Source organism: Opisthorchis viverrini, assembly GCF_000715545.1.
Source record: "Opisthorchis viverrini unplaced genomic scaffold opera_v5_237, whole genome shotgun sequence".
In the NCBI taxonomy this organism is placed as follows: domain Eukaryota; kingdom Metazoa; phylum Platyhelminthes; class Trematoda; order Opisthorchiida; family Opisthorchiidae; genus Opisthorchis; species Opisthorchis viverrini.
In genome coordinates, this window is record NW_008751895.1 from 422,654 (window position 1) to 446,310 (window position 23,657).

General features: G+C 45.7%; 2 protein-coding genes across 2 annotated transcripts in view; one reads left to right on the forward strand and one right to left on the reverse strand.

The window, feature by feature from the left end:
* The window catches only part of T265_08808 (hypothetical protein), a gene marked incomplete at both ends in the record, with an annotated part of 77,779 nt that overhangs the window by 23,502 nt on the left and 30,620 nt on the right, over positions 1-23,657 (forward strand). Inside the window, 8 exons of the mRNA XM_009174715.1 lie at positions 3,689-4,073; positions 7,446-7,570; positions 7,932-8,660; positions 10,587-10,895; positions 15,849-16,089; positions 19,562-19,622; positions 20,736-21,027; positions 23,175-23,318. Coding sequence (XP_009172979.1) covers positions 3,689-4,073; positions 7,446-7,570; positions 7,932-8,660; positions 10,587-10,895; positions 15,849-16,089; positions 19,562-19,622; positions 20,736-21,027; positions 23,175-23,318 — 2,286 coding nt within the window. The remainder of the gene's footprint in view (positions 1-3,688; positions 4,074-7,445; positions 7,571-7,931; positions 8,661-10,586; positions 10,896-15,848; positions 16,090-19,561; positions 19,623-20,735; positions 21,028-23,174; positions 23,319-23,657) is intronic.
* Positions 9,211-23,657, reverse strand: part of T265_08809 (hypothetical protein) — a gene marked incomplete at both ends in the record, with an annotated part of 40,790 nt that continues 26,343 nt past the window's right edge. Inside the window, one exon of the mRNA XM_009174716.1 lies at positions 9,211-9,324. Within this exon, the coding sequence (XP_009172980.1) occupies positions 9,211-9,324 (114 nt within the window). The remainder of the gene's footprint in view (positions 9,325-23,657) is intronic.

Below are 23,657 nucleotides of genomic sequence, written 5' to 3' on the forward strand. Positions count from 1 at the left end.
CTGCCAACCGATGTCAGTGGCGTTCTTGTTGTCAGTTTCTATCCAGATTGCCTGAGTGAATGTCTGGAGGTGTAGGCACCTCGGAATGATTGTGTCAAGCTAGCACTAAGTCCCTCCCCCGTCCACCTTTACTCTTTTCTTTACAATAAGGCTTTCAAATAAGTCACGGTTGTACGGCAGTGAAGCATCGGTGTTGAACACTGATGTCATGCTGTCGATGATGATGATGGTGATGATGATGGTCTACTGTTCGAAAAGGTTCATTTCGGTACATTTGATCTGGTTTCTCATGACTTCAACACGAACGCGTTTTTTACTCGATACTACTAATAATTGTACAGCTGTGGTACACTTTCGGTGCATAACTGCCGCGCAACTAGATGGAGGCAAGAGGGTCAAGATACTGCCAGGTTGTACAAGCTCAGACAGTTTTTATCCGATAACCCACGTTGGCTCTGGGGATAGCGGTGGTGCAATACTTGCGGGTTTCGAAGCTTACCGCAGCGTGAGGATTATGTCTTGAGCTCCTTAGTGCTCGCAAAGGACGTAATCGTGCGGACTCACCCGTGATTTCTCAATTCGTTGTCAGCCTTGAATAACATATTATCTCAGCTCCCGTGCTTGCACCGAGTTTCAGGGCAACCTTGGGGTAAAAATATCACAGTTGGACAATCATACTTTCATTTTATTCGGGGAGTTTTCTTTACTGAAGTTTGGTTGAGGTACTGTTTTAATGCGGAACACTTTCCACAATCATCGAATAGTTCATTCACTTGCACGCTGAGCTGGTGTAATCGGAATTTCGATTGAGTCCCTGGTGATTCGTTCCGTTCCGTGCAGCGCAACTGAGAAGTACTCCAGATAGCTCTGATTAAATGTAACTGTCTGCCAAAGTTTTTTTGCTCGAAGCGTGATTGAAAAATGGCAAAGATGTTGACTTATCAACCAATTTCAAGTGGTTATGGAATTAACACGGGTATGAAATGAGGCTGTGTTCACCCACCCGTCCTGTACCTGATGATCGTTGTGGAATCAGCTTCTGTTAATGGTTATGTTGGAATGTAACCCGACTATTGCTTTGACGGGGGGTCTGTCAGAGATCTGACGTTTTGATGCACAGAATCTGGTTCGCTGGGCCAAGATTTAGTGCATCATCTTTACGGGCTACCCTGTTGTTGGGACACACTGATGACAGCTGCTGCGCAGTTTTGCCTGTGCATTGAAACAAAGAGGGCTGTTGTTATAGACCAATCTTCGATGGATGAAGTGGGCGGTACTCACAACATCAAGATGAACCAATTTCACCGAATATTATGTAGACTTCTGCCATCTCGGTAGAACACACCGTCAGTCTGACTGTCGACTGGGGGCGAGATGGCCCAAGTTGTTAGAGCGCGAATTTACTGACCGGAAGGTCCGTGGTTCGAATCCGACCTTCGCCACTCGCCTTCCCCTGTCTAGGCTTGGGCAACCTGGCAGTATCGTGCTTCCTTCGGGTGGCATGGCAGCTAGGCACCGGAACGCTTTCTTTCTGACGAGGCGAATTAGCTTCACTTGAACGTAAGAAACGGACAAGGTGAAGACGAAGCGCCTGCAAGGCAGTTCTGTGCTGTTGTGTGGAATCACCGAAATGTCCGCTAAGCGGTTTAACCCATGGACGTTCGAGCGAGATTCTCGTTGGTATCGTCGTTGTCATTGTTTGTCAACATAGTATGCGGTAAAACGGTATTCTCAGGGTTCAGTTTATACTGTCAATGAAAAAGAATCTCTTCATACCACCTGTACAGGAACCAAGATAGCATGAAGGAATGATGTAGGAATGGTAGTAGGCTTCACCCGTCCTACTTGTGATGAAGACACTCATTTGAAACATTGATGTTATACATTTACGCCACCAGAAGCTTGTGGATATGTCCATATTCCCTCACTTTGGAGCCACTCATCTTAATTTCAGTCCACATGAAACAGTCCATCACCAACAAGGTGAAAGGCTATTTTGACATTATAGAACAACTAAAATGTTCAGTCGTATGCGTGATGCTGCGCATACACCCAACGCACAACAAAAAATGAACCGCTACCCCCACATGGAATTGGAATCGCATCTCATATGTCCACACAGCGTTTCACCCCATTTTGAATGTCAAAAGCTTTGTCGGATGAATTATACTGCGTCTATCTGGTTATGATGAAGAAGCTTGCTGGCACTGGCTGTTTGTGTGCACTGTGCATGTGAAAATTGCCTCGTAAATTTAACAGGACTTTTTTGTGAAGATGGTGAGGCGTCGCACTGTCAGGTGAATCTTCGAGCACGGTCTAGGTTTGAAAGAAAGTTTGGTGAATCACCATATCGACTACCCCAACCTTGGTGGAGATGCAATGCGGTTAGGTGTAAGGTAAGTCCATAACGGCTATGTCCTGTAAAAATCATACTGGCTGAGTTCCGTCGAGCTTAACCTTACGGAAGGTGCGGTAAGGGAGGTTGTTTAGGTTAACCCCGGGGACTTCCAGATGCAAAGCGTGGTAATTAGAGGGGATTGTCAGAGCTTTATCTGATGGAGTGGCCTTGATCCCAACTGAAAGCCCCGGCTTACGTAGCAAGCAAGCTCGGACTCATACGTCACCACAGCATTCAGTTTGACCATTTTTGGCTCATTTGTAGTAGAATGATCGCCTGATCTCCTAGGGATCTTGGATAGCTGGCCACCATCCGGAAGGCATGCTAACTAGACAAAGAATTACAGGTGCCCGAAGATTTCTACCCTTTCCCCCTTATTTCACAATTCGGATTTGGTAGGCGAAATCAAGAACTATCAACTTGAACGAAAGTCCGTGTGATGCCGTTTGACCATTCATTCTGTAGTGTGAAGTACCTGTCAAGTCGAATAAAACCCGTTATAAAGAATATAAAAAAAAGAAGTTCACTGTTGTATTGGTAGGCTGCAGAACCCCTTGCACGTGTTGGATGATTGCACATGCGCAGTCAGACTACAGCAGCTTTTCGTGGTCGTTTGACTACTGAGATTGCGTCAATCGCTTGTTCATGTGTTACATCAGAGCTGTGAAACTCTGACCGTACGTGCAGTCCACCTGTAAATTTCAGACCCCGTTTCGGCTGTTGATTGGGAGCTAGGTTGGTTTACCTCAGGGTTTATTTACCCACTGAGTGGTACAGCCCGCCTGGTGCATGCAACTTTTTCGGGTTACAATTGTGTCAACTCTCGTATATGGAGGTGACACGAAGAGGAAATGCACTGTTCCATTAGTCTGAAATAATTTAGCAGCATACTGAAATGTTTTCTAGCGGGAAACCTAACCCACATCAATCCATGCTTTTCTATATTACACTGACGCAGTAGCAGTTTCATTATGCGATAAAGGTTCCTAAGAGACTGTTCTGATGTCCCGATGAGCATCACCTTTATATTTCTATCGATACATCCATCGCCTTCTTGTTTTAGCCATAAATTGATTAACTCTGACAATTGCACTTCCACCGCTTTTAATTGGTATTTTGGCGTCCCATCAGTACCACTCCCATTCGAAGCTGACGTTTCCGTACATTGCAATTGTCATCGAACTTTTATTGGAGCTAGAGGATGAATTCACTAGACGTAGCAACTGGCAGGTATTTCTAAGTTTTCACCCGATACCTAAAATAGTTTTTGTTTTATTCTCATTTATATAGCTTAAACCAGAGCTGCGAGCACGTTTAGCCATCCTCCAGCAAATCGTACCTCGTCTTCCGGAGAAACTGCTTACTGGTGGAGCGCATGTAGGAGGCAGTCCAGGGGCGCAGTCGGCAAGCGGTGCTGCAGCGTTAGGCAATTCAGGTCCCGGATGCGGCTCTATTACCAAATTGCCCACTGTAGACGAGGCCTGGAGTCTTCCCATTCCGGCGGAACTCACGCAACGCCAGATGCAGTTAATGCTCCAAGAGGCCGCCGCCAATTCGGACGATTCTAGCCTGGGGGGCTTACGTCCAGAGAAGCATCTCTCCAGTATTTTGTTGGCAACACCGCTTGCTTCAATTCTGCGCAAACGCACTGGAAGACATCATTCCTCGAATTCAAGTACGTTCCTTCAGTTCACCTGACTACGATGGTCCTGTGTACTTTTCGCTAGGGTGCGTCTTTTAGACTAACAAAGATGCCAAAAAAAACCGTGCTGATAAACCAAATTTAATTATTGAGACTGATAGCTAGTTTGTCAAGCTAACGCAAGGCTACTCCCAGTTCGCTCCCACCCGGCCTGGTAGAACAACCCCCAGTTTCACTCAAAATCAATTGTCACCCTTTTATGGTTACTGCTTTCTTTGGGCATTATATCTTTCAGTTTGTCTGCATTGTCTGCGATACTTAGTCACAAACTGATGTTAAAATGGCTTGAGCGCACGCCGCGTGTCCATTATCATCGTCCTAAGCTGGCTGGACTCTCCACTCCTACCTGGCGCAAAGTTTTTTGGGTAGAGGACGTAAAATGAGAGCGCCAACTATGAGACTGGAGTTTGTGGAACCTCTGTACCCTCAAGATTGACTGGCGTTCATGTTATTTACTTTTCGTATCGTACGTAGCCGGTCCCACTGTCCAGCTCGCTGCTGCTTCTAGGTTGGGTCATCCAGCTTCTGGAATTTGTTGACCAAGATTGCCTCCCACACCAGCTTGTAACTCGTATAGGTTTATTGAAAGGTGGGAGCACCACGCTGTCTTTTGCGTTAAATCCTTACCATTTCCACTTCTTTTTCTGCCACCATTGTTGCGTCACAACTAAGCATGCTAACGTTGCCGTCTATGGTGATGCTATTCTTGATGCTCCCACTGATGATAATGACGATGACAACAGCCACTGTCTCAGTTTTCCTCACTTGCGTGGGAAGTCGTTTTTATTGCGTCTATGTTTGATTTCCTATCAGCCAGAGATCCTCTGATCTGTTCGTTGAATTGAGGGAAATCATTTTTGTTACAGTTTCCTGGATACTTTCTGCCTAACAAAAATCACCTAGTATAGGCTGTTGTTAGTGTTTGGGTAGGGGTGTCTTCCTACCTACCTATTCAGTATTTCAAGTTTCAAGGAAGGATTCCTGACTTGTGTTTCACTGTCAATCTTCCTGGTCTATTTCGCGCCTTTGTTGCCACTTCCTGCTTGCAACCAATTCGGAGACGGGATAACGCGTGGTGCAAACTTAGTGTGCACGAAGGCTAGTAACCCGTGATTCAAGGTGCCAAGCGAACCCTACAAACAGTCATTAGCTACCTAGTCGCGGGGGAGCGAGATTGCCCAGTGGTTAGAGCGCGAATTTACTGACCGGAAGGTCCTGACCCCTTGTCTCTCGACTTCCCCTGTCCAGGCTGGAGCAGCCAGGCAGTATCTCAGCCCTCGTGCTTCCTTTGGGTGGCATGGCAGCTAGGCATCGAAAGGGTGTTGCAGCTGAATGATTTTTTCACCTCGTAGGGACACGTTTCTTTTTCGGTATAGCTTTGGAACTGTACGTTTAAAGCCTTCATAGGTTTTGATTATGGACTATAGAGCCATGTATGTTTAGTACTTATCGGCCTACTTAAAGCATCAAGCGCATAATTTCATCCACAACAAGTAGCAAATCTTTTGAAAATGATTTAAGATACCTATATTTTTGGCTCAAGCTGGTTTACAAAAACACCAGTTCTGGATCGTAGACAGACTTCTTTCTACCTATCTTGTTTGGACGCAGCTATTTAATGTCTACACGCGCAGTGATGGTCAGCAAACCAAGTGAAGTCAATGGGAAGTCATAGTGAGGGCAAACCTGTCACGAACTTAGTGATAGCGAAATCATTCCAACCGTTCTTTTTTGTTGATTTGGCCAAGTTACTCATCCTTACTGTGTAGGCTCGGTGCCTTCCAGGACGCTCGTGATATCAGCATCCTTATTAGGTTCTAGCCCGCGGTTCCTACATAGAGTTCCTCTCAAATCACCGGTGACACGTTTGCTATCATCTTCCCTAGGGAGCTCACAAGCTCTTGAACACTAACACCCATTTGAATGGGTTTGGGCATTCATTTCATTCATTCATCAGCAGTGAAAACCGCGTACTTGCCACATTTTCGTTCAATGATCTATGAAGGTGGGGAAGGTAGCTGCGCTTTGGAAGCGGGAGCCCACATAACTGATGCGTAAATAGAGGTTTGTCAGTGGACTTTCAAGTGGGGAGATTGGGAGGAGAGCTACGCATCCAAGGTGTCAGCTTGGGTGCACGAGCGCCTTTGAAAGCGTGACTGGGCTGTCTCACAATGTCTCTAACCATTGATGTGTCTCGTCTCGGGGTCCCCATCCAGGGAGACGGCAGTGACCAGCACAGCTGCGTCTGCTAGTAATGGCTTTCATTGTTTGACCTCCGTTGCTCGTTCCCACCCTTCGCGTGGTTTGCTGAAAGAGCCCCTCGATTAAATTGGTCGACTACCTTACGGAGCACGTAAGCAGTCTACGGAGTGTGATCAGTTAATCTGTTATGGGCGAGTTCTTTCTTCCGAAGACCATTGCAAGCCAGTTGTCAAGCTCGGCGAACAGATCAACATCCAATAAACTCCCCCGAGCTACCAATATTTTAACACATTACTAACTTGTGTACTGCCTCAATCAGCTCATCCGCAAGCATGACGTTAGGGTTCGAGTCAACCAAGTCTTGCAGCAACACTTTACATTTTGCTGGTATGAAGCATATGCCAAACGTTGTCTGCATCATTATTTAAGAAGGGCTATGTCGTCTACGTACTGGATATCTGTGAGAGTCCCCTGGTTACATCTCAGTCCTACTGGCATTAGAAACTGGGAGTCACAGTTCCATGATCATATCATTGACGAAGTTGAAGAGGTGAAAGGTGAAAGAAAAGAGCCCTGTCTGACACCACTTGATGTGATAAACTTAAACTATAACTTCTCGTATAGTTTCACACGGCCGCGCGAGTTGGCGTACAGCGCCTTAAGAAGTGTCAATAATCTGTGCAGGACACCTTTTCTCCATAGTGCCTGACGGTCCACTAAGTCAAGGACAGTTTTTGAGTTATAGAGGTCACCATTGTTGGTTGCTAGCAGCAGCTTCGTTGTTCCAGAAACTGTCGGAGGACAGAAATTTGATCGACTCGGGAAATAATCTAGTTTGGTTTCCACGGATCTGTCTCTCTCTCTCTCTGCGCCCAGTCAACCTTCGAAGAATAAGGCGTGATAGAATCTTACTGCCTTCACACTCCTATCGCAGCGGACAGTACCACTTTACCTCCTCGTAGTACGGGTTTGGAATAGAAATTTAACCTCATTCATCTCCCGGGATGCTAGGATGGTTCTGATGTGCTCCATATGTATGTATCTGTGGAGAGACTAAAATCATGTACTTCTCCACTGAAACTCACCAATTTCAGCGTCGTTGCTATTCGACCTGTTTTGTACTTGTCCGTCTGATATTTGCAGGTGACTCCCAGAAAGTGGTCTCAGAGGGGAGCATGGAAACTAACGTAAAAAGACCCAAGCGCGAGGGCTCACCGGTCGTCGCCCCTCTCACTGTGCAACAACAACAAATGCTCCAGACACTACAGGTAGGTCCATTCCTGAGGTTTTCGTTTTGAATACCTATTTTCATGCAGACCAAGAGTAGCGCTGGACAAAAATACAGTATTACAGCTGTTCCTTCATTCTACTCATTTTTAGGCATTTTTGTAACTGTCATGAAGTTGTTTGCGAGCCATTCCCATCCAAGCACTTATTGGAATACGTAGTCACCTCACCTGGGTTGGCTACTGCCAATGCTCTCGTCTGTGCACCATCCTTCCATTTTAGGACGTTGTGTAGCAGTGGCATCAATGTCCTCAATAGTGTTTTTTGCACGCCATGATTAGAACCAGCTAGGAAGAGGATTAGCACCCACCGCACTCATTCTTTCTGACTTCATTTATGCAGGCGCAAGAAACGTCCCTCAGTGCAGCACATCGTCATCTATTGAACCAACTTCAAAATCAAGCACTCCGCTACCATCAACACTGTCAAACCCAACGGCGTCGTGGGACTGCCCCCGAATCGGGAAGCCGTGAATTCACTCAGAAGTCCTCATCCGTCCTTCATGCCTCTCCGGCTACTGCACGTACAGAAAGTGAGAATAACGATCCTTTGGAAAGTGGAAACCCGTCTGGCGTCGTATCTGGAGAGGAGGCGGTCGATCTATTCCCCACCGATGATACACTTCCCACTGTAGTTGGCAGTCCGGGTGCGGATCACTTGCCAGAAGAGGATTTGGCTTTTTTGACAGATGATTTGTTGGCGCAACTAAATCGTTCAGAGGCGGCGGCCAATCTCGACCTCGTAGAATTTGCTTTGTTTGCAAATGCTCCCTCAGGATCTGAACAGGTTCGCCCGTCCAGCGGATCACATAATACAGAGGAGAAGGCATCGAACCCACGGATGGAAGAAAAGTGCAGTTTGGGTGACGGGTCCGACCTGTTGAAATCAGGGAATCCTGGCCCAATGGACTGTACAGAAACCATTAATTCACCCACATCTGGGACAGACGCACTTGGATGTTGTCGTTCCAATAATTCAGACCCAGTGGACCTCTATACCTATTTAACACGACCCTTGTTCACGCCCGCCAGTGCTACTGCCTCCCTTACTGTGAACATGTCATCCTCCCAGGTAACACACACTTAACACTGTCTCCTTAAACTGAGCTTTTTGAAGTCAGTGTGCTCCGCGTTTGTTTATGCTTTTACGTCTGCTTGGAGATAGCAGTAACATGGATCCGGGTATTTCTTGATAGCGGCAGCGTTGATTATCCCCTTTCCAACTAAGGCACCCATCAGCTGGTTTCAAAGAAGCACTTATCGAAATATAAATCCTTCACTTCAAAATGTCAGTCACATGTCAGCGGTCTTCATACGCCCACCTGATTTGCCATGCTAAGGGATAAAGTTCTTATATTGCCGTGATGGTCAACCTTCAACTTAATTCTTATAGAACACTTAGTCGTATATGCATCGATCAATCTTGTATTCTCGTCGCATCATTCATTTATGCCGTCAGTTGAACATTATATTGAACATTATATTCGAAATCTGATAGGGTGATATTTCTTCAATCGAAGTGCCTTTCTTCGTGTAAGCCGCTGCAACTCGGATTCAGTGATGTAGATACACACACTAATGGTCTCTTATGCCCCCCCACACACACAAATGGGGGTTTGGTCCTACCCATCACATTGGGTCGTGGACGTGAAGCGTGTCCCAATAGGACTCGTAATGTCGGTCGTGCTTTTGATAATACCAACCACCATATAACCTTTGTATTTTAAGTTGACTATCTAACAATGAACTAAATAAAACGGAGTCTGCTTAAGGGGACGACAAACATGGGATTTATGGACGGATAGACTAGTCTAGTATAATAGCACGAGACTGCTTCCTGTGTTGATCCGAGACCACCGAAACCCTATAACTTCCTTCGAAGATACTCCGTGGTTTTTCGTTCTGGATCGCTTGCAACTGCAGACATAAGAGTGTCCCAAAATACAATACTCATACGGCTAATTCCGCTAATTCCTGACAGCAACAGCACCTCACACTCAGCATCTGAGGTTTAAAGCCTGCATGTTGGTAGCTCCTCGTACGGATGTCAGTCTGTTTCACCCTCGTGTATGATGTTCTGTCTCAGCTTCTCGGGTCTCCCCTAAATCAGCTCAATGATGTGGTCGCCGTGACATATCCACGGAATGTACGCACCAAGTCGCACTACATGTAATTCCCAACTCATTATTTTCAGCCATCTCTGAAGCAAAAAGTGCAGTGATACAACGGCCCTTAACTCCGCCACAAGCGCATCAGAGTGCTACCCCCTAGTACACCGTCATCGCCAAAATCGGCTGGGGTTGAGACGCTGTCAGTACCAATTATCGAACCAGCGCTTGTTTTCTGCCAAGTGTAATTTGCCTTATTTCTGACTACTTGCTAGTTATGGCAGTATTTAGGCTCTATTTAGAAAGAAATACTTTGGCGCGAGTAGGGTGGTAGGCTTTTCTGTGATCCTACTTTTCTAGTACCACTGCTAATGGTGTGTGACATAAAAAGTGAGCTGCCGCAACGCGTGTGACAGCGAGGAGATAAGTGCTGTGGCATGGTTCGAAATGGACCCTGGTGATGGTGCCGTGGCCGACTGACCAAACAAAAATGTGGTTACTCTGTGCAGGATTTCTATCGGTTCGCAGTGTTATTTCTGGAGGGGAAGTATAGTTTTCTAACTAATGCAAAACCAAACATCAGAAACATGTGTTTGCTGTGAAATTGCATCTCGCTCCTAATACATCAGTAGCATGCACTCATTCTGTCAGGAACTTGACGGATGTATCGAAATCCGTCGCTCCAGGTAAGTGCTTACCTTAAGTTTCTTGCCGTAATTTGCAATTTACCCCTCGTTGGAATCCTGTTGTTTATGGTATATAAACCGAGCCCCTGATTGTGTTGGAGGCAGTGTGTCGTCTGCTGATTCCAAGACGTAGTCACTAACTGCCCTGTTTAGCTTGCTTTCAGCCGTTCACTTTAATATCTATCGCATCTTCTGGGTTTTCAGATTCTGAACAACATTCGTGGTTTGGGGCGTTCCGGTGGACCATGGTGGCCAGGTATACAGCCCGAGGGTAGCCCCATCCCTGTGCAACCAGCCAAACCCTACCCACCTCCGCCAAAGGACAGGCTGCTTCCGCCCACGCCTAGTGTCTACCTCGAAGGTCGGAAGGATGCACATTCGCCTGAACTGATGCGCTATTGTTTTTCCCAACCTGTTGTGGTGATACGTGGACTTGCGGCTGCCCTCCGACTGGATTTGGGTCTTTTCTCAACTAAAACACTTGTAGAAGCCCATCCTGACCACCGCATAGAAGTACGTTGCTAATATACACGACTCTCTGTATTTTTTCTGCTGTTTATCTCTTTTCTTGATCACTTTAGTTACCTAGATACCAGTTGAAAAGACTCAATTATGTCAATGAACTCTGTAGACCTGGTCCACCACGTCAGTGACTATCCACTGTTTGCCTTCAGTCTATACCCTGGACTTCCTTATTATGAGTTTAAATTTAATTCTGATAGAAGGCGAATTCCGATTGGATGTTCTTTCCCTGTTTTACGCCGACGAGTGGTCCAATAATTCGGTCATGATCTGTTTTTTTTTCGCGGCTTGCCTTCATCCTACTAAATCTGACTGAAAGTTTGCACCATTAGCACCCTCAAGACAACGATTGAAGAAGACCGGTTGACCGCTAATTCTAAATGCTTAACTAACGAAACTATATAAGTGTCCGCTATGTGAAAAGACAACGGGCGAGTCAATCAAAATATGCTCCAATCGTAAATGGGAACGTCCCAGCTCTTCGATAAGTGGGTTGTTAGTAGTGAGGATATTTCACTACCAACAAATTATGCGTGGTCTGCTCAAGTAGTAAAAGCCTCAGGTGTTTCATGAACCTTTCTTCTAAGAAATCACCTCTTGAGGAACTAGTCAACACCTTAATCGTGTTAGTGAAGGTTGACTGGTGCTAAATCCAGTTTAATTGGGGGTTGATCACCCAATTGTATGCGCACTGGTGGTTCGGTTCAGTTCAGTTGGAAAACGTTGAATCGTGTACGTATGTACTGTGGTTCGAATCGCATAACTCATTCCGGCGAATTATCAGACGTCAAGCGAAAATGATATTGCGGCCCGTGAGCGTTCAGCTGTAGCACCCTTCCTGTGCCTAGCTGCCTTGCCACCCGAAGGAAGCACGAGGGCTGGGATATTGCCAGGTTGCCCAAGCCTAGACAGGGGAAGGCGAGTGGCGGAGGTCGAATTCGAACCACGGACCTTCCGGTCAGTAAATTCGCGCTCTAACCACTTGGGCCATCTCGCCATCCCGGCCCGTGAGGCTCAAAAAGTAATCCTCGTGGCCCACAAACCGAATGCCACTCTAAAGAAACTGATCTCAAGACCGAAGGACAACCGGGACAAAACCAAGAGGAATAATGGGGTATGCCAAATCAACTGCAACAAGTTCTTCGTTGGATAAACCGTGAGGAAGTTATGCACACGAATAAAGGAACACAAGGCAGTCGTCAGGAGACATGACCCCATATCCTTGATATCCATACACGAAGACCAAGAAGGTCACAAATTCAATCTGGAGAACGCAAAAATTTTGGTAGGCGGAGACACGAGAATTTCCGGAAGCATGTTACTCCAGGGCGGATTCGACCAACTGGATCCAATTTACGCACCACCACGTGCCACCTTAGCCAGAATACTCAAGAGGAACCGTAAATCAGGTTCACAAACAAAGAAACTAGGAACTCCTTAGAGCCGGATCAATAAAGGTCACAAGCCGGACTCGGAAGGATCAAGAAACCACTCTAGCATCGACCATAGTACGAGAGCCAGGGGCGCTAAGCTCAGAGGTCACGTTGGTATCAATGAATCGGGACACAGGATAGCAGAGCAATTAATGGAACCACCCGACCGAACAATTAATCGTGATCAAAGGTCAGCCGCTGCTGGCAGCACGCATAATAACATACACGCTATACTACTCAACGCACAACCGCCAACCCATCGCTACGCACGCACAAACCGCACTGATTTCACCTCGACCAATAAAGAAACGTTTGCAATCAAAGTGCCTAAAAAAGCAATCCAAGGACGAATAATGTGGTTGCGCTAGAGGAGTATCCGCTACAAGAAGGGTAGTTACGGAAGGGAATGGGATGCTTCTTATCAGATGCTCAATGCTGCGAACTCCAGGGGTCCGTTATACTCGCATTGTGTATCCGTTGTAAGCCCTCAACAGTGGGGAAAGTACCATCAGTAGCTCGTAGTTGTCTTATCGTGCTACCCTTGTACTTTCTGTGGTGTTAAAATTCGGGTGGTGATCTGGCTAGTAATCCAATACTCGACTACTTCGAAGCAGCAGCCATACTTTCTTCGAGTGGGCCTAGTCCTTAAATGAACTATGGCGCGTTTCCCACACGGCCCCCAAGTATGTCGCCTTACTGGAGTTAACGAAGGTTTTTACAAGGGTCTCAGCACTGTGTTCGTTATATCAGTAGTCGTTATGGAGGGGAAAGCTAGTAACTTGAGCTGTGAATTCGATGCCTGAATTTTTCTCTGGGCGTGGCGGTATCACATCAAATGTTTCGTCACCAATTGAGGTGACGTCATCAGTCCGTAGTGGTGCAGCGATGCGTCGGTGTGGAGACCCACTGATGTCATCGTCTCGGTTGATGACGAAAGGTTTCCAACAATGTTTCCAAGTGCCCCGAACAATTTAACCATAAACTTAGTTGGTACCAGGCAGTCTAGCTGCCGAAATACTCAGTGTGGCCACCACTGTTGTGGCAGTCACCTTATCCGACAGTGATGCAATCATGGTACCCTTCATTTTCTGGTCTATCTATCTTTGATCCCAGTCACAATTGGCCGTTTTGCATTATTCACCCAGTTTGAGCATATTATTACCATCCTGTTGATGTTGTCGTCGTTTCGAATAACGGTCTCTGGTCCTTGATCGTATTGGAAATTAAGCTTCACTGGTTGGACTGAAAATAAATTCTGTAGAGACGGCTTTCGTCACCACAGGCATGTATGTCCAGTTTAGCCCGCTTACTGTTAACCGAGAGTCATAAATCAAATCGGTTCCTTCAAGTATTTGGACCTTATCCTCCCAAATAGTCAAGCGCGACATCAACACCATCAGGAATACCTTTATACAACTTCACTCTGCTCTGTGGAAACGCTTGGAAGCTAGCCTTCAAACTATGCTCCATGTTACATTGCAGTTCGATGCGAACCTGCACCTGTGAGATAGAGCCTTCCAGAATTGTTTATCTTCGAATACCACTTGTGCATAACAGAAGTACGTGGATACGGTGGGACATCCAGTCATGGTTTTAGGGACCATTGTTACAACATACTACGCAACGCAGTCTAGAGTGCATAGGTCGTGTCCTCCACAAACCTTGCTGTTTTCAGTTAGGGTCGAAGTTGAACTACTTCGTCCGCACGTGGTGTACAACGGATGACGTTGTACTTGGACCTTCTTGCGTAGGCACCGGCGATCCGCATGCTCATACTACTTCAATGTAGTGAAACCTTCTGCCCAAAAAAACAGCTCGTGATCACATTATCTATCGATGGGAGATACGTATAATAACCGGGAACATAGCTTACTCTGATTCGCTCAGTTTTTACCTATCCTGGTTTCAGTAGTTAACGTTAGAATGTTTCTATCCGCCATTCACTTATTCCGTTAGTTCGAGTATTGTTTTCCTGTTACATATGAACGAGACATTCAACTGCTATACTTGTGCGAAAACGAGCACCCAAATACCCAACTGCGGCGTGAGTCCAATCACTCCCAAAACAAAAGCAGAGAGGCAGACCTTCAGAAAGGAGCTTTTTCTGCCTGAGTTAACGGCACTGTACAAATAATGATAATTGCATTAGCACATACAAAGTGCTTACTGACCGAAATATAAGTGGTTCGAACCCTACCGCTTCCCCCCGACTTCCCCTGTCTAGGCTTGGGCAACCCGGCAGTATCCAACCCTCGTGCTTCCTTCTGGTGGCAAGGCAGCGAAAAGTGCTACAGCTGAACGAACGTACAAAGTACGACTAGCCAATGAGAATCGATACGCTGTCTTTTGAGAAAAAACCAAGCTGGTGGAAAAAGTCACGAAAGATTGAAATAAAAATTTCTGGAAATTCCTTGTCAATAATTCAATACCAGAAGGTTTTCGAGGATACTGATATCCTCAACATTTTCCAGAACAATCCTCAGTCAGTGAGTTTTTACTCTCACACAACAGGACATAACTATATCAGAAGAGTTCGGAAATCAGTCGGGATTTATCGTTGGCCATAACTATGCACTGGCAATTTACGTCCGCCTGCGAGTCGCACTGTACGTTTGGCTGTTGTCAAACAAGCTGGCTGGCTACACAGTTTAAATTCTCTCCTACCTGGTTGGGAGTACTGACAAGCTTTCCGACCGATGTCGGAGCTTCACAGACCGGCAGTTCAATCACTGGCATCTGCAACACAGCCCCGTGGGCTATAATCGATAATACGCAAGGTCAAGGGGTTTTACTTTTAAATCGTGGCACGTGCTACGTGTGCCAGTCGACCGACTTCCTCAAAGTGTTCTTTTCGCACAACCACATGAAGGGTAGAAACAAGCTAGAGGCTGTCAAACAACAACTTGGCAGCGGAGTATAAAAGCTGTCACCAACAAACCCAGCTGCGTTGGTCATTGCCGTCTTCCTGGATGGAGACCCCGAGACGGGTCACATCAGTGGTTAGAAACGCCCCTCAACGGCGCTCGTGTATCCAAGCTATAACATCTAATGCATAGCTCCCTTCCCAACCCCCCTTAACTTAACAGTCCACTGACAGTGCTGTATTTATCTATCAGCTTTCGCCTCCAACGTGCAGCTACCTATCCCACCTCCCCAAGTCACCGGTGAACGAAACTGTGGCAGCTGGAACCACTGTACGATAAGTACGAGGTTCTTGCAGCTGACAGTGATGATAATGAAGCTTGAAGTTTCACCTGAATTGGTTAATAAATTTCCCCGTGCTAGCTGAATTTGTTTTCTGTCAAGTAAAATCCGCTTTGTTTGAACGCAGAGTTCCCCAAACCGAGGGTTTTCGTTCTTCAATGGGCCCTTAGTTCGTATTGTCTGCAATATTTGAAAACGGTCACCATTTTCTCAGGAAGCTAATCTCTTTTATCTGCTGTTACTTTTGTGATTTTGTTGCGCTTGTGGTTTGCTCATCAAACGTGTGTTGGCTGTTTTTCATTCTCAGGTTCGCACTCAAGTCCCTCAACCGCCAGATGTCAACCGTGATTCTCAGGGTCGTACGGTCTGGTTTTGTGAATCCCCGCGCACAGTTACAACCATTTCAAAATTCGCGGCCTATCAGGCTAGATCCTTCGTCGAGGCTCTGCGCGAAGAGAAATCAGCTTCATCGGTTAATTCACCCAATCCCACTTTCGCGGGACAACCCTCGCATACAGGTATCGGTGCATCATCGGAACATGGTCCAGGTATCCTTACGTTTTAGGATATGGGCGTTGAGCTGGCCTGTTTGTCGATTGTCAGCTTGTGGCTCTTAATTTTTTCACAATCCTTACCAGGACCGTCCGAGATGCGGACTGCTAACAAGTTTTCTTAACTTTGAAATCCAAGTTAGCTTCTTCATAACTAGTGCATTCCAACGAAACGTAGCGCTTCCAAATCGGTAGTATGAACTGAAAACTACGGAATCCATCTCCTGATCCACTCATGTTATGGTCAGCTCCACATAGGATGAAACGCCTCCTCTATACTTTACTTACGCTGATTTATAACTTCCAGTTCGTAAAGATCAATTTTATTGCGTCTGGCTGGGTCACACACGCGATTCTCTCCTGGTATTATATAGATTTATGAATACCAGTTAGCGAAGCAAGCCTGGTCTTTTAGATACTTTTTTCCATCGACTTCCACGAAAGATTCATATTCACTTTAGCGCTGTCGTAACTAACAACCTTAAGCACCGCGAACACTGAGTAAGTAGTCAGATATCAGAAAACGCCGATTTTGGGTAGGAGTTTTCTGGTGTAAAGCCATTCACTTTTTAAGTAGCACTAATCATGTGACCCATTTTTTGCCTGCGATTTAGAGATATTTTAGTCTTTATCTCCTAAACTCGGATATTTGGTGTTGCATTTATGTACCTCGCAGCCCAATTGCTGAAAATCACTGCTCGAATTCTGCTGCAAGTATTTTTCTGGCCTGTCAAAACCAGGCAGATTAACATACCCCATTCAAATTGCTGCAGCGGACTCAGCCGTATGGCTGGACAGAATGCGTTGCTGTTCGGGGAAGATCCTCGTTGGCTGGCAGCCGAACAAATATCCTGTGACGATTGCAATCGGACTCCAAACAACACATGAATTTGGGCTAATGAACATGAACAATGACTTTTGTTACTCATCACAGTTGTAAAATTCTTTTGCTCCCTCTTTCCTGTCTTACCGTAGTAAAAACGCGAACTTCATAAGCAAACTGTTTTCACCATCTAAAGTGGTGCTAACAGTAGCAGCCTTTAGTTTATCGTTTGTGGATTCTGGCGCTCGAGAGCCCTGCGCGTGTATATGTCCCATGTTTTTACTCATCCAGATAGAAAGCATTTGTTCATCCATTTTACTACCAGCCGTTCGATGTCCAGTTTTCGATTATCACAATTCGCTCCCTAGTTTCTGATGCGTTATCGTATCTGTCCGTTTGAATACCATAACGTTGTTCGGTATTTTTGCACCATGCACCAGAGTGTTTAAAAACGTAACTGGCATGTCAATCGCCGAAAAAAGCTTCGATTTTAGAGTAACGGGAACAATGAATAAAGCCTCGTTCTTTGTTTAGGTTCAATTTCGCTGCATCTCCATAGAATGACGAACGACACACATAGGTTGTTGGTCAGGTGGTGACTGATTTGTTCCCCGGGATTCGCGATTTACTTCCAAATGTCTCGTCACCACTCCTGGAGGATAGCGGTTGGCCGGGATTCCTCATAGGTTACACTGTGTAGGAGGATGAGTTCTCGCAGGCATTCATGAAGGATATGTAGCTGTTGTCGGGCGGGGGAAATACCCACCCAGCCGCGCACTGATGATATATCCTCGAATGGGGACGAAACGTTTGCAGCTAGTTTGCTAGGCTCGGCGAACAGATCAGCCACCACCTGATCAACGATCACGAGCTATCAGTATTCTGACACACAGCGAAAACCGTAGAACTACTCGGAAGGTATTTATGTACACTGTTCCTCAAAAAGTGCATGTAGATCTGCACTTGAAGTTTAGTTGGAAGTCCGTATAGGGTAATGAACATATGTCGGGTCGTTTACTTTATTTGATTATACTGATGGGTATCTGGAAATTCATCATGTCAAGCAAATTTCGCTTCGAAGCATACCAAACCGTTTACCGCATGATTCAGTCATCCTTCATCATGTTAACCACCTGAACCTTTCCTGCTGAGTTCTTCTCGTAGCAGAGCCTCTAGCAGAAATGAAGTCGGCAAAGCTGTGTCCATCTGCATTGTTGATTGTGAATACAATGTTCACCGATTCTGATAGCAGTGGTACGACATAAGATTACATGCCTTGTCTAGCTCCATTGCCAAATTGAATCGATAGAGCTTGGGTACCGTAAACAAATATACGCCATGCCAAACATTGTCTTCTCACGACAGTTTGCCTCCATCTTGGATCTCTTGAGCATTCCTTCGCTAAAGCACTCACCAACACTGAATCACCATCTATGCCGGTACATTCAACGCCCATCCGCTCATTTTGAACACCTGCAAAAGTGGTCCGGTTATACGATTTTGACACGTGTTAACGCGGGTGGATGCATGTCTCTCTATACTATTTCACTGTAATGTAGCCTTAACTGACACCTCGTGGTTGGGTGCAACCAGAAGGCGTAAACTAACCTGGGTCAGAGCTGTCGATCACAGTACATGATGAGCATGCTTTGGTATGACCAAAGGCTCACAAATTCTGAGTACGGGTCTCCTGGCCTTCCAAATGCACAGGTGGGGTAGTTACACGAGGTACACTCACCTTGAACGCACTTCGCTGTGCATACTGATGGTGACTGGTTTATGTACATTTTCGGTTAATATTCCGTCGTCCGCGATATCGTGTGTTCTACTCGTGAATTAACGGATATATTTATAAAACTTCATTGGTTTTTTTAGGTGTGAACTGTTTTGCTCACCAATCCAACTCGGAATCGCATTAGCTCAAAAATTCCCGTTCACATAAACCCCGTTTGGACATTTCTTCTCCTTTCTATGCGCATTTATTCTGGTGAGTGAGTCCATACCAAAGTTGGGGAGCACTGGACTCGAGTCTCGCTGTTAGTAGTGCGCACAACCGAGACATTTACTGACGAACCTATCACATCACTCATGCTTGAACACAATCGCCTATTCAGACGTGATAATTCATCCAGTGTACACTGATGTGGTGGTATCATGCTCACCTCTCATGTTAACTGTCCGGAGCTCAAGCCCCGCCAAAACTCGAATCCAGTGCTTCTTCTCCTTGATGTGAACTCACGAGGACAGGAATAGAACTGTTCATTGGGAGTGATGTGAACACGAATTCTACAAATCACACAACTACTTGTAACTCGTGGCTCATGAATGGACGGTTAGCGCGAAAAACCGTTCTGTCTCCGCTTCAGTTTCATAATACTATCCTCATTTGGTTGGTTTTAACAGCAGGACTGGATAGAAGCTCAGACGATCGCCGTAAGAAGGTGCTCTTCCGGCGCTTCATAATCCGTTTGTCAGCAAAAATGTATATTGGTTCTGATGGGTGGTCAAATACATTTGAATCGGGCTTGGTTATCCGAGAACGAAACTAAGTTTGTCTATTGCAGGACAATGAGTGCAACCCTGTGATAACTCAAACTCAATACTGTCTTGTATTTCACATTCATCCTCTTTTTATCTTTTCAACAGTGCCCGCACGAAAAGACTCTAGTTGCACAACACCAGATGCCAATTTGTCGAGTGATCCAAGGTTAGTCTGATACCTCTCGTTCGTTGATTTTTGACAATACGGGCCACGCATCGTAACGTGAGACCGATAAGCCTATCTTTTGGTAATTGATCGCATGACTGTTGATCTGTTCACCGAGTTTGGAAGTGGACTTCCATTATTGGATTATTCAGCTTACAATGAGGTTCGTATTCTTTCTCTATCCCACTTGAGTGAAATGGCCCAAGTGGCTAGAGCGCGAATTCACTGGCCGAAAGGTCCATGGTTCGAACCCGACATCTTCCTCTCGACTTCCCCTGTTTAGGTTTGGGCAACCTGACAGTATCCCAGCCCTTGTGCTTCCTTCGGGTAGCATGGCAGTTAGGCACCGGAAGGGTGCTACAGCTGAACGATTTTTTGGGGGGTCAGCTAAGTAGCTTTCTGTTAATACGACATGGTCATGGGCTTAGAATTCTTTTGTGTAGATTGCTACACAACAACCAACAACAAAGCTATGTAGCTCTGATTCCGCACTGATAATTTCGGTTGCATGGAATCCGTCGCTCCTTCGAAATGAAAAAAATATTGCCTGCGGTTTGTCAAAGTTCAACAAACCCTGACGCAGTCTTCGTCGGCGTTTCATCCAGCGAGGTAATTTATACACCTGGTGTGCAAAATCATGGTGGGACTAAATTATAGATGAAATAAAACTCGTCGAGAAATGCATTTCTCAGATTTCGTGGAAACTTAGTCAGTTTATTTGCATTCAGTGCGTTCTGGGTGGAGCACTAACAAAGAAAACGGTCGACAACACCGCACGGTTAGAAGTATGGACATCCTGTATTATTTGATCGGGTTGGGATTTAATCCGCGATGCCAATCGCGCGATTGGACAACATAAGACCTGCGTATTGAATTGACCAGCCTGTCAACGACGGTTTACAGTTTTAATGGTATCCTTTCCGGATGTTGCTATGGAGGCTGGTAAGTGAAAACAATACGTTGAACAACTACAACAAACGTGATCAGCAACGATCTCGTTTTTGTCAGTTTTCCCACCAGTGAATCTGTAACTAGGAGTACTTTGCCAACGTCACTACTTTACCTCACTTTTGCCTCGTAATCGTTTTGTCACACCTTGTTCATTTACTTCAGAATTGGCCATGGAGCTCATCCTCTGAGAACCCCGGAACTCCTCAAAGCCGGTGTACGCACTACAGCGGAAACTCCGGCCTCTGACCCCAATCAGAAGGCTTCGCGCAGCATCAAACCGAAATTAATCCGTTTTGGGACCAACTGTGACCTGTCAGATGAGAAGAAGTGGTTTCCTCAATTGCACGAATTGACAAAACTGCCGACTTTTGTTCGAGTCGTCAGTGCTTTCAATATGCTCAGTCACGTGGGTTATCCACTGCTTGGTATGAACACTGTGCAACTTTATCTCAAGGTCAGTTTTTTTTCTTTTAAGCCTACAACCTGATTTATTGAACCAGAGATAACTATTTGATTTTATTTTCCTCCATTATTGTATTCAATAAAATGCTAAACATTTAACACCGTTAGACTCACCTAATGAATGGTAGACATCAACCTGAAGCACACGTGGACAATAAACCTTCTCACAAGATTAATAGAGTCTACGATATTTTGTTCGACGGTCTACTATGAGCATGTGCAAAAAGCATCGACAAACCGAATCGTCATGAAACGGTTATGGAGAAACCATGAGAAATCAATGTTTGGAATTTGGTTGGAGTAATTGTCCAACTTCAGTGAAGTTTTGGGCTACACCAAATTGATACTCAAGTGTAAAAGAATAAATGGAGGAACGAAGATTTCGGTACACCGAAGACAACGAACGCGAGAAAGTGGATTTGGAAGCGTTGATTGGTGTCGGTGTACCCTGACCTTGGTCCAACCTTGCCAGATGCTGATCCTTGTCACTAAATTGACCGAGCTGAGCGCCCACTCTGGCAAGTGTTCTGCGATGCGAACTGAAGGCTGTCTTACCGTTCGTATCTTCTTACGTGCTCACAATCTTATGTAGATAAAATAGAGGCTGTCCTTCACAGTGTGAGCATTTCGTTGGTAAAAGTGGAAAGTCCATATCATAGAACATTTTTCAAGATAGGCGTTCGGCTGGATAAATAGATTTCCAAGGATCACTGTTATAAAACATCTTTCGCATGTGACATCCTGCACTGACATACAAGGTCTTTTCAGACTTATCGGTGCTCGAAATAAGACAGCACGCTTGTGCCGAGCTGTAGTCGTTCAACGTCACAAACCAAATAGATGGTTCTAAGTTTGGCTTAACCTTGGGTGGGCAAGACCAACACACGACAGCTGAGGCCGACGCTCGTTCTTTCTTTACCTATCGATTTCTCGTTCGACTGTTCATAGTCTGTTCTAGGCGTTCCCCGGACTTCCTTGACTTCACAACTGATCTGACGCCCATTGTTGGCCTGCCACGTGTCCCCTAATTCTGTGATGGCTAACTCCCTCGTATGCGTCTTTCGCTTTTTCTACCACATTTCAAATGTGACTACTGTAAACGGCTGAGTGAAATGTCGCGAAATTATACAAGCTCTACTAATGCCACCACAGCATCACTCGTCGTTCAGCCGTAGCACCCTTTCGGTGCCTAACTGCCATGCCACCCGAAGGAAGCACGAGGGCTGGGATACTGCCAGTTCGCCCAAGCCTAGACAGGGGAAGTCGAGTGCCGAATGTCGGGTTCGAACCACGGACCTTTCGGTCGGTAAATTCGCGCTCTAACCACTTGGGCCATCTCGCCCTCCACAGCATCACTAGTTCACTTTGAATGTCACCCAGGAACAATAGAGGCTGCGACAATTCTTACACAGAACATTTTCCTTCATCCTTTATCTTAGAACCGTTTTTCGTCCAGGGTTACCGTTTTTAAGTAACTTATTCGTGACTACACCACAGTGCCTAATTCATACGTTAACAGCCTTCATTGCCTTGAACTTCGCTCCCCTCTCCCGGGTCCCTTCATGTACTTAGTTTTAGATGTCACACATGGCTCAATTCCATGTGAGGATATCAAATGCCTGTTCGCGCTGCACTCAAGTCCTACTTGTTTGCATCTAGACAACTTGAAACTTCAATCTGAATCGGGGTATCATTTCCAATGTTCCGATAACCTATTTAGCTCCGATGGTTTTATTTCCCATCCCAGACACTCTACACCGTTTATTTCGGTCATCTGGTAGTATTAGGTTTATCTTTGTTTCATGGCCTTATCAACTGGCACCTCACTATCTCCAGTGGCCCTCCTGTGCCGTGATAACTTTCATTGCGGCCACCGTAAGACGAATTCAAGTGTGAGCCAGTTCCGACCAACTCACTCACCAATTCACATTTGAATCTATTCACTGCAGAAAAGTTTATTTCTCCTATGACTCCCACAGTTGGCGAAGCCAAGCGACTTGAAAGAGGTTGCCTGAATGAATGAATATTCATTTGTGGGTGCCTTTCAACTTGAGGTTGGAATGAATCAAGCTTGTTGGAGTGCGATTAGCTTATGCCCGATTTCAGTATGTTTCGTGCACTCATTCTACCTTTCTAAAGGTTCCCGGCTGTCGTACTCCCGGACATCAGGAAAACAACTGCTTTTGTGCTGTAAACATCAACATCGGACCAGGAGACTGCGAATGGTTCTCTGTCCCGGAACAATATTGGGGCGCTATTCATGATCTTTGTGAGAGAAACAATGTGAGTGCGACTAGTTTATTGTACATATTCATGAGCGTGTTGTTGCTGTGTGATGGCAACATGGCTTGGCTCCTGTCTGTTACAAGAGTTTTGCCCACTCATTGTCCAGCCAAGTGTGTTGTGCCAAATCACAGAGTTGTATGCATGGATTCAAGTTTGCTTAGCTAAGGTCGATGCACCATCCGCGAAGTTGCTATCGCCCTCTGGTGATAGGCCAGTGTTGGTCACGTTTGTCATCATAACCTACGTTACTGTGACTTTCGGAGCAGTTTGGCAAACATACACATACGCCACGCATTTTTTCGTAGTGTTTGGGCACTGTTCACCAGTCTCCTATCT